Source organism: Thunnus albacares, chromosome 2 (genome assembly GCF_914725855.1).
Source record: "Thunnus albacares chromosome 2, fThuAlb1.1, whole genome shotgun sequence".
Lineage (NCBI taxonomy): Eukaryota > Metazoa > Chordata > Actinopteri > Scombriformes > Scombridae > Thunnus > Thunnus albacares.
In genome coordinates this window covers 3,529,979-3,541,641 of record NC_058107.1, presented here as the reverse complement: position 1 = coordinate 3,541,641, position 11,663 = coordinate 3,529,979, and the positions used below count along the sequence as shown (strand labels likewise).

Below are 11,663 nucleotides of genomic sequence, written 5' to 3'. Positions count from 1 at the left end.
CATGAGTAGGTTAAGAATAGGACTAAGTGATCTGAACAGTACACTTCATATTATAGGGAAGCATCCAACTGGTTTTGTAATCATCGCCAGGTATCAGAAACTGTAGAGCATGTTCTTGTTAATTGTAGGAAATATGTAGCAGAAAGAAAGGACATGATGGAGGAAATGGAAAGATTAGGGCTAACAGGAGCAGAAAGTGCTTGGTCAGCTTCCTAATGAGAACAGGGTTAATGCAGAACATCTGACATACTGGACGCTTTAACAGCTGACTAACTCCAGAAGATGGCAGTAGTGCAACATTTAGGATGCGAGCTGCCGTTAAAACCCAAGAAGAAGAGCAGCTCGGCAGTTTTCTTTATACATCAATGGTAGTGACGGACTCAACTCCTGTTGTGACAACATGTAGTTTGTTCAAGTGGTTTTGCCGTAACTAGCTGTCCATGAGGAGGTCTACCGTCCGCAGTATTATCTTCATTGTGATCGGGTGTCTAACAGTTTACATCGTTTGGACTTTAAAGGGTAAGGTGTGAGAACTATGATCAGCTGTTCGTGAGCTAACATTAACATTTCAGCACTTCGTGAACAGCCGACAGTGATGTGTTGGTGATCATTGTTCGCAGACAGGATGTGTGAGCAGACGTTGGAGTATTTCTTGAGTCGGGGTCAGATACAGAAGAGGGACGCTGCCCAGGTGAGATGGTCCCACGCTGTGAACAACAGGAGCAGCCTGACGGAGGCGCTGACAGGTGGGTTAACACGGTCCTGTCACCCCCTCCTCCAGGAAACAACAGACGATACAATCCCTTTGGAAGACTTCCAAGCTGCCCTAACCAACTTAACTGACATTAATATTAATAAATAAAATGTATAGGCTCATCTCATAATCCATAGTCTCTGTCCTAAGATCTCGACGGTTGTTTACTATAGGTCTGTAGTCTGCTGGTCGACTGGTCGATTAGTTGGTCGATATGCTCTCGGATAATCGAATAATCCCCCCGCCAGGCCAAAAAAAAAATTATTTTTTTTAAATATTTGAAATCAATAGCGTTTGGGAGTCTCTGAGCAGCGCTGTTCCGGTAAGTGAGTCAACCTCTGTCGTTGCCTGGGACAGTATAGAGAATATATTAAATGAATTATGATTAAAAAAAAAAAAAAAGTTCCTCTATTGTTCTTCACGGTGTAGTTAAGCTATGCATAAAACATTATGTCATCAATCCAAATTGGGAACATTGTTGTTCTTGATTTACAGTAATACTTGTGTAATAAATGTGATTGCTAAAGAATCATCTGCTCACTGAAAAACTGTCAAAAACAAATGTAATATTGATTCTATTTCAGATGCACAAAATTAGCATAAAGAAGAAATATCTTTTTATTTACTAATAATTGTTATAAAGATGATGCAACTGCAGTTCTAATGATTTAAATACACACTTTTGTTCCTTCCAAATGTAACATGTTTAAATCAGACTGGAACAAAATGATAATCATAAGCTTCTGTTCTTTTATTGTTTTAATTAATGAGTTTTGATTAGCAAAATACAACAAACATTTCCACTATTTAAAGGGATGGATTCATAATAAAATGGACACCTGGACCATATGTGATGAAAAAAACTGTATCTATAGAGCACATTTCAGTTACAAAGTGCTTTACAGAGAAAAAGAAAAAAAAAATAAATAATAATAATAATAATAATAATAAGGGCAAATTCAAATAAAAACTTTGCATCACAAAAAGACAAACAATGAAATCATGAAAAAGTGAAAACAGGAGACAATATACACTCCATCATCATTGTCCTCCAGTACATCTAACTTCTAATGTTTGATTTACAGATCTGTGACATCACATTGTTAGCTGTTTATGTTATTTTGTCCTGAACATGAGAACCTTCCTGAAGAGATGATGTATTGCAGCACTGTTAGATCAGACTGCATTTGTTTGAGCTTGGTGGACACAATACAGTGTGTTCATTAAAACTTGGTCACAACAAAGAAAATAAGACTCAAAATCATAATAAACTTGAATTTGGTCTGAAACTGTAAGTTGACAGTTATGTTTGCACTGAAAGACGTTTGACTCTTGTGTTGATATAGCAGCTGCTGGTCTGAGTTCTTCTTCACTGACAGTTGACCAACCACTTTAACCCTTAGGTCCCACTCATATGATGGAGGCTGACATAATCATGAGAGGTCATGACCCCAAAGAGCCAATCATGGCGCATCCCCCTCAGACTGACAGTGACATCACACTGAAGGAGTGGCTAGAAGGAGTCAAGGTGCACGACAAAGGGATAAAACTAGACTTCAAGAGGTGAGACTTGAGGTGGGCTCATGTTTCTTCTAAGTGATGTGTGGTTGTGTGTGATGCTAACTCTGTGGTGTTCTCTCCATGCAGCCTGGAGGCAGTGCCTCCCTCTGTGGCTCTGCTGCAGGAGGTGCTGGCTGAACTCAGCTGTCCTGTGTGGATCAATGCAGATGTGCTCCCTGGTCCCAGCGGACAGGCCACACCTCTGGAGCCGCAGGCTTTCCTGGCTGCTGTGGGGACTCTTCCCAGTCACACGGTGCTGTCGCTGGGCTGGACTACAGGGTGGACTGCTGGTACAGATAACCCAGGTGAAGACACATCTGTGTTTACATCAGAGAAAACCCCTCAGTCAGAATATTCATTCTGAGAGAAGTTTGACTGATTTGAACTGTCCAGTGAGGTACAGGCTTTTCTTCACATGCTTTCTTAAAACATTTACAGGGCTCTACGCTCACATTTAATGTTATAAACTTTAAAAAGCTAAAAACAATTAGGGGATTGGTTTATTTCAACCTGGAGTATCTCCCATAATGTGGCAGTTGTGGCTCTATGGGTCATGCTAACGTTCGTCTCTCCAGCTCTGTTATAGAACGTCGGGGAAACTGCGTGAGCCTCCTACAGCTCTCCAAATAAACCTGATTTCTTGTCTATGAGTTTGAATGAAGCTACTAGCCACCTGTAGCAGCCATTACTGCTAACTGCTTAGCAATCTACATCCAGAGGCAGCTGTGGGAGGGACATCATTTTCTTAAGGGGACATATTCTGCACATTTCCAGCTCTATATTTATATTCTGGGGCTCTACTGGAATATCTCATTTATCTTATACTGGCCCTTTATGCAGCCCCTCACTTCAGCCATTTTAGTTCCTTTCCTTCCTGTGAGCCCGCTCTCTTCTGATTGGCCAGCTTCTGAAAGCTGCCCCTTAGCAAACCTCCGGCTCTGGAGGCTACATAAACAAACCACAGTAGTCAGATTTTCTTTACTTGGAAATCTAAACTTCTTAAATACATCAGTACTTGTTCAAGCTAAAATATGAGAGTGGACAACGCAAACAGCCTGTGAAACAACCTCAGCAGCAACTTTAGCAACACAGGCTACAGAACAGACAGCTGTTTGTGGGCGAGTGTGAACAATCTGACTTCACGGAAGCATTCAGAGCAGGTTGAAACCCTGGCTTCTGACTTTCAGGGAGCATTTCTGCATACGTTCATACATTCTGTTCATACCACTGGTTGTTGCATGAGGCTCAGTGTTTTTTGTTTTCACACGGGCTGCATCATTTATGGGTTGTAAAATTTAATTTGTAGTCGAAGGCTTAATTATATGACCGCTATGAGCAAAAGGAGCACATTCACCCCCTCTTACATTTTCTCATCAATTTCATCCTTAATTTGAGAATTCTGCTGCCTGGTTTGTGCACAGACACAGAATGACGCTAAGTTGGGAAACTCATCGGGTACATCCCAAGTCTCTTATATGATATTTCCTTGCTCCTCACTTGAACCAGAGGTTGTTCTGGTCGGCCATTTTGAAGGCCGTCCCAAGTCACGAGAGCAGCCATCATGGAAGTCTTTTACCAGCTGACATGCCCTCTTATTGGATATCAGTTATTGATTGGACGCTGCAGCTGATCAGATAACATCACTGCACTTTCATACCGGAGTGAAGACAAGTTTTATATTTTATGTTTTCTGATTGATCATCTAGTTAAAAATCTGTTAATCGCCAGTTTGATCAACAACAGAACCATAAACAACTTTCTTCATTTATTAGAAAGATTTTTCTTTTCTTCCTGTTATTTTCCCCCCATTAACTTTTATTATGGATCAAATTAAAGTAAGAAAGAGTCTGTCTGTCAGCAAGACACACAATTCAAACACGTTCTATCATTTATTGTGATTTCCATTCAGTCACATGTGAGTGTTGGGTTTGATATGAGTTACATCATTTCTATTTTCCCTGAAACATTTCCAATAGATCATTTCTAATGTTCAATCCAAGACACCCGAATCATATTCTGGGTTATTAAATAATGAATTCAAAATATCAATAAATACACACATGATATAAATGCATTCTGCTTGTAGAAACAGTACACAGTATAAATACAGAATGCAGGAGTCTGTTAAACAGGCTGTGATAACTGTGAGCCTCTTTAGTATCAGCACAGTTCACATGTGTACCGACACAAACTCCATAAAAAAATCTGTACAGCTGTTAAAGCAGACTGACAGCTGATCCAGCTGTGATCAGCTGCCGCCGCCATCAGAAACAGACGTTGCTTCATGTGACGCTTCATGTCCTTGTTTCCTCTCTCCTCGCATGGTTTCCTTTGGTCTCTCCATGCATCCATGGTGGGAAGGACTGAGACAAGTGAGGGAAATGTGGATGAAGTTTAAGAGACTTGAGATGCAGCCATTGAATTCCTATCTGCTCATGAAGGCTTAATTATATGACTGCTATAACCAGCCCAGCATTTGTATATGGGACAAACGCTGGGCTGGTTATTATTGTGATAATATTATTTTTATAGACTTATCTGACAGAAGAATTTATTGCAAATTATAATGGGTTCATTCACAATTCTTTATTTTTTTGTGCATTGAGAGATGATTTGATTTGATGATAATTACGTGATTACAGTGCTCAGTGAATCAGTTTATGAATGAATCTTTAATGAAAATATCAGAACATCACAGATACTCAAAGATATAAAACAGCAAACTGGTAAATCCTCACCTTGGAGAAACTGGAACCAGAGAGTCATTTCTGTTTGGCAAATGACTGAAACAATTCATTCATTGTCAAAATTGCTCTTAATTTTTGCCGATTGACTAATTGGTTATTCAGCGCTGTGTGTGGTTTTCTATTACAAATATTATTTAACAGCTTTTCTTTACTGCCATTTTTAAAATATTTCAAAGTTTCACAGCTTTGAATTAGTCCTGTTTAGTTTTAAAGGCTTTTTCCACATATGGAGTGTTTTTTTTTTACACTGAAAATAGTGTTAAACATCTGGAATAAATATTTGTGAAACCTTTAGATACTGTATGAAGGAAGTGTTGCTGTAATTGAACAGTTTGAATGTGTTTTCCAGGTTACAGCTGGGATATGGTGCATGAGATGGAGGAGATATGTAGAACACTTAAACATCCCGTCACCTTCCCGGTGCGTGCAGCTCTGCTGGCCCAGTCGCTCTCCCAGCTCACATGGCTGCTGCAGCAGTCAGACAGGTGATCATCAACACAGTCACATCAGCATCACACTATCACCATCCTCAGCTAAATCTGCTTTATATGGCCATTGAAAATTCTGGATTCTGATTGGTTGGAAGCTATGGATGAAGTTTTAGTAAGTGGACACCTATGACATAGTGTTTGTTTGCCATTGTAAGTATTAAACTGTAGCTGATAAACACATGGAGCGAGGTAACCACCGCCAGCAACCACAACAGGATAAACAGCCGGTTCTAAACAGCGGTTCAGCGAGACACACTCACATTTAACTTTAAATGAGTTTTATATTTGGGTGAATCTGGAAATTCAAATTCATTCGAAAGTAGGAGGACGACAGAGGACTTGATTAGAAGACCTATTATCCACATGGAAGCTGGTAGCCTAAGTCCCAGAGACAGCTGTAGAGGGAAGGAGAGACGATCGGAGAGTGAGGGAGAGAGAGACAGTGAGTCAGTGTGTCTGTGACAGAGGAGAGAGAGCGCTACGTAACGCTTCTGTCATTTCTTGAGCTGGAAAACAATCAGTGACCTTCTCTTCCTCTTACACTTTCAAAACTCATCATAATTATAAAACTCAGAGCATTTTCAACCCCTCCCTATTTAGCTAGATGTTGCCTAGCAACACAAATGCAAGAAATTCTGAGGCTCAGGAGTTATATTTTATGATGTTAAAAAGAGAAAAGTGATATCAACATTAGATAATTAGTGTCTGTAAATCAACAACTAACATTATTCATTTGATTACACATGGCATGGCTGACTGTGGTGTTTCTGCTCCGCGTCAGGAGGGATTCTTAGCCTCCATGTCTTCCATTAGCCTACAATCATGGAACCTCATCAAGTAATATACCTGCAAAACTAATGACATTCCCATCATCCTCAGCTGTACTTTGTGTTTAGTGCTAATGAAATAAATAAAACACCTTTTTTACAGCAGACGTTTTGATTTGTCAGAGCAGGAAAAGCACATGTGGAACTAATAACATTGATGACGGCTCTGTTCCATCAGGTGTCCCAATAAGAGCGTGCACAGTAGCAACTCGTCACAACAGTGCAACACGGCCGTCCCACTTAGAAGTCAAATGCAGCCGAGAAATGCAACCTTCTTTTCCCAAATTTGGAGGATCCAACAGCTGGATCCTTCGCAGCACAACCTCTCCCAAGACTCATTGCGTGCCAGATGATTTGATTTTCATCAATTTGCGGCTGTCCAGGTTGCTAGGCAACTGGAGGGGTACTTTTGGCCTTTGCAGTCTACGAAGGACACGTCTTTTTACGCCTTTTCCCCTCCTCTAGTGCTTTTCCTGGTCAACATCTTAAAACATCTGCCATAAAAATGTTTACTGCACACAACAGCACAACAAGAGAAAAGTGTTAGTGTGGGCATCTTTACCTGCTATTTTGGTTCAGTATGTGCAGCAGCTTAATTATTCTGAACACGCAATGAACTTCAAAAACATGAATTCATTTATTCACAATTATTTTGTTGCTTTTGCACTTACATATAATGAAATGTTCATGCTCTCCCATGTTGTGCACAGGTACACTCTCACAGTGTGGACCGGCCAGAAGGACGACGTGACACTACAGGACTTACTGCCCTACAGAAAAGAGTTTGACATCAGTCGGATCTATTACGACCTGCCAGACTTTATAAGGACAGAGCTCACCAAGACATCGCAAGACAATAACTGAAATACATTATTAATATTAAGGCTGAAAATGGGAAATAGTTTCCACTGCTCACCAGGGGTGTAACGGTTCACAACAATTCACGATTTGGTACGTTTTCAATACAGCACAACAGTAGAAATGCCAGAGAAATTTCCTTGATTTTCATATTTTTTAACTCATTAAAACTAACATCATAAAGTATGACCTTTTTTTGACTTTGAACAATGATCTTCTTAGCAGCAGAGAAAACAAAAACAGCTCCTTATAAAAAAAAAAGTAGTATTGTAGTTATAAACAAATACACACAAAAGAAACCGTTCTATTTTTATACGGAACTGTGTTTTACTCAGTTTTTTTTCAGAAAGATGAGATTGTCCACATTTTCTGTAGACAGCACAGATCTTCTTGATGTGACAATGTCACCTGCAGCAGAAAATAGCCTCTCACTATAAGTGCCCAGTGGATCAGTATCCAGAGGAGTCAGTCCACTGCCCTGAACACGTTCACCTCCTCCTCGGCCATTATAGCCACAGACTTGGTGCTTGGTGCTTGGCTCTTGGGTCATGAACGGTTTCTTTTCTGGTGGAGGTGATGTTGAAGGCTCCAAGTCTACTGTCTCAGTCACTACAGAGGTGGCTGCCTCTGTGGTGTCTGCAGCTCGGCCCTGAAGAAATATAAACAACAATAATATATTTGTTGTCACATTATTTGATTTAAAAATCTTACACTAGTAAAAGAAATGACCAGGTATGCAAATAATTAATCAAAAATATAGTAAGCAGCAAAATGATAAATAATACCAGTTGTTCAGTGCTCATAATCTCTGTGGTGATTACATCATAGACTGTCAGGCGAGTGGCAGTGACTTGAATCTTGGATCAAAAGCTGTGCTGTTGTGTCGGTTATCTTGAAGATCAGGGTCTATGGATCTCTGCTCCAGGTCATTCCCGGTGGCTGTTTTGACATCCTGCACTGCTGCATCATTAGACAGTATCATAGTTTTCAGGATCATCATTTTCATAGGACCATGGACGTGGATGGAGAGAACTCGGTGCACAGAAGGGTTGTCACGGTTTTCAGGGGTTTCAGAACTGTGATAACGTCCTCAGCCAGTCTCACATCATTTTCAGACAAAGTCACAATGTCTTTTTTCTTCACAGCTTTGTCTGTCATTGCAGAATACACTGCAGCCTGCTGCTCAAGATCACTTTCAGTCATATCATGGCTGTCTTTTTGTGAAATTCTGTAAATGAAATAGAAGCTCTAAAGTAAAGCTGTGAGAAGAGAACTCACTCCTGGTTGTTAGTACATATGCAACATGTGAACTGGGATCATTGTAGGCATTGTTGCATTGTTGCATTGTTCACAAACCACTGTGTAGGTGGAAGTAAACTGTTGCCAGCTGTTGCATTAACAAGGACAAACTCATGCATGCATGTGATATACATGTTACTCTGAGTAATATGAAAATAATAAAGTTAAAAGTCAGCAGTGTTGGTGTATTCATCAAAACATGAAAGCCTCTAATTTCCCAGCAGTAAGCTGAGGGTGTGATGATGATGATGACACTACTCAGCTTTGACTGCTGCAGTAGCATCTCTGATAGACGAAACTGTCAACTGGAGACACAGTCTCTTAAATATCTTACTGAGAAAAATGTCATAAACTCACTCATACAAGAGAACCTACAATGTGCTGCTATGTTATTACTATGATATGATCAATTTAAACTAAAGTAGCTTTTTTAAAATATTTTTGATAAGACTGGTGGCTCTGTGGGGCTGTAATTGGTCACAATGACATCACTGATGTTCAGGATAATGTTTATTTGTTTGCTAATTAGTGCTAAACACAAAGTACAGCTATTGTTGATGGGAATGTCATTAGTTTTGCAGGTATAAATCAAATAAAATTTGACTTGATGATGTTGCCAGATGATCACCCAATTTATCACAATTAATCCTGAGGAGGACATGAACGTCTTTTCCATAGTGGAGTTATTTCACTGAAAACCACAAATATGGTAAATAGTGTAAAAGCCAGGGGATCACCAAAGCTGTTAGTGTTCATCCTCTGGGAACCGTTTCATGGTAATCCATCCAATAGTTGTACCAAAGTGGTGGGATGACTAAGACATTTCCATACCTAGAGTCACACTGTTAGCATGGCTAAAATGTTATGTTGATGTTAGAAATTATATACAAAGATATAAAGTATGTAAAACTCATTGTAAGATCACTACACCTAGAAGATGTTATAAGTTCAGACATGAATATTATAGGAGTATATTACACAGGGCCCAATGGTAAAGTGAATAAATGTTCCTAATCTTTTTTTATGTGTGTCACTACTGATTCTGTCTTTTCATACGGTAACACATCTGCTGTTTTTTCTCCAGACAGATGGAACTGATGGAGAAAGTGTTTGTACTCAGATTTCTGCCAGCAGCTGGAGGTTAAATATTAGTTTGTCTGCACTCTGATGGGTCTCAGTGAAGAAGTGAAATAAAGTTCTGTTTAGTTGTGATGAGGATCATGATGTCAGTAAGTAAGATGGCTGGGACATTCCTCATTAGTTTTGTTAATGCTGGCTTTCCATCAGCACATACTGACATTCTCACTGCTAAACTGTCTGATGTCATCCTGTAGTTCTGGACTGACAGCTTTCTGGTGATCTCCACCTCTGTTGAGCAGATCTTGTTATTCCCTGGAAAATAACATTTCTGAAGAAAAGTCCAAAGCAACCATGTGTTCACTTCCTGCCTTTCAATCTTTCACTATATCGTAACTAAGTTATAAATCTTGTAACAAAGTCACTTAATTATTTGGTACAAGGTTTATTGAAAATGGCAGAGAGCACAAAATTTAATGGGTAGCATTGAAGGTTGAGTGTAGCATTTAAGTGTTGCCACTGGCAACTCTGTTTCTGCATCTGAGAATGTATTAGGGTTTCAAGGATGCAGATTTACTAATTGACAATTTAGATAAAAGGTTTTTCTAAAAGGAAAGCTTTTATAACACAAAGAGAGCAAGCAGGAATAAAAATTGTAAATGCTTGGCTGCAGTTTTTTTCCAACAGTGATACACAGTGCATTCTGTGTTTAAAATTTAGATGATTGATATATGATTAATGCCTTTGTATGGAAGATATGATATACTGTATATATGATCATCTTTAATACCTGGTCATTTATAAAATAATAAAAAATTGTTGAAATAACTTGTATTATTATGGTGTACATGTTTTTGCTAACAAGCAGCATTTTTCAAATTTAACTCTTAAAATCAGGAACAATTATGGCTTTACACACACGTATCTTCTTTTTTTAATCTGGGATTAAGCAGACACAATATACTGCTAAAGAGCTGCAAAAATGCTCAAATATAATTCACACAAAACTACTTTTCAAGTTTTAAATGACTTTTTTACCAGTAGATTGAAAGTGGATGTATCTTGAGCTGTATTTTATTGTGCATTGTACTTTCTTTGATCCAAGATCATTCTCAAAGATGAAGCTCTGTAATTTCACACTGGCTTTGAAAAGCAAAGGTCTTGTTTCTTCATTTTCAGAGAGCACAGAGACACACAAGACTGTTGAATGAATTCTGAATCATGAAATCCATGTATTCAGCATGAAACTCTTAATGCTGCTGTAAAATGGATGGTATGCCTCAAGATATAGATTCATCAAATATTTTCTGAGAACTATCTAACTTGGGCTTGAATGTTTATTTTTGAACTCGGAAAGAGCAGTTTGGCAAAAAAAGAAAATTCTTACTAGCTTCAAGTTTCATGCACATCTTGTGTCCTTCCTCACCGGTTGGAGTTGTTCAATTGCCATGAAAATGGTTTAGCTGTCTTTGAAAAGCTTCCATACTTAAGGTCCTGTGACTTAAGTATGGAATTTTGGTCATGTGATAACAGGTGGTCGTACATGGGAGACCAATAATATTAATCAATAACTAACTCTACTCACTATTTGCAACATATAAGATCTTATATGTTGATCTATTTGCAACATATAAGATCCCACACAGAGCATATCTGCATTATTAGTGAAGAGGAGGGCAGAGGAAGGGTAGTTCAAGGGGAAACTACCGGAAGCATCTCAATGGGACTCCTTTATGTGGCTGGACTATCAGAACACCTAGCCAGAGTCTTCAACTCACAATTAAGTCACACTTACCACAATCTTTGCATGACATCACATGACCCCCATGTAAAGTCACCCCCATGTGATAACAACTAACCAATCTCCATGGCGACTGACCTGCTACATCTGCTGAGGAAAGAAACAAGAGGTCGTTGAAAACTTCAGGAACAAGTCAGTCCTTGCATTGAGTATTGTTCTGTCAAACCGTGTAGCTGTTCGGAAAAAGTGCTGCAATTTTTATTTTCTCAGGTAATTATAATGCAAAGTTTCACACTTAAATACAGTGAG

General features: G+C 39.1%; 1 protein-coding gene across 1 annotated transcript; it reads left to right on the top strand.

Annotated features, from left to right (window-relative positions):
- Positions 1–322: 322 nt before the first annotated feature.
- fam151b (family with sequence similarity 151 member B) lies at positions 323–9,555 on the top strand. The gene is made up of 6 exons (XM_044363307.1): positions 323–519; positions 621–746; positions 2,158–2,317; positions 2,402–2,619; positions 5,411–5,546; positions 7,090–9,555. Exons 1-6 carry the CDS (start codon positions 441–443, stop codon positions 7,241–7,243), a joined length of 873 nt encoding a protein of 290 aa, XP_044219242.1. The 5' UTR covers positions 323–440; the 3' UTR covers positions 7,244–9,555.
- The last annotated feature ends 2,108 nt before the right edge of the window (positions 9,556–11,663 follow it).

Excerpts from the sequence above, each read along its gene's own strand:
- fam151b (XM_044363307.1), top strand. The coding sequence starts at position 441 with ATGAGGAGGTCTACCGTCCGCAGTATTATCTTCATTGTGATCGGGTGT. Across the intron at positions 747-2,157 it reads CCTGACGGAGGCGCTGACAG|GTCCCACTCATATGATGGAG; the intron begins GTGGGTTAACAC and ends TTTAACCCTTAG. Across the intron at positions 2,620-5,410 it reads TGCTGGTACAGATAACCCAG|GTTACAGCTGGGATATGGTG; the intron begins GTGAAGACACAT and ends TGTGTTTTCCAG.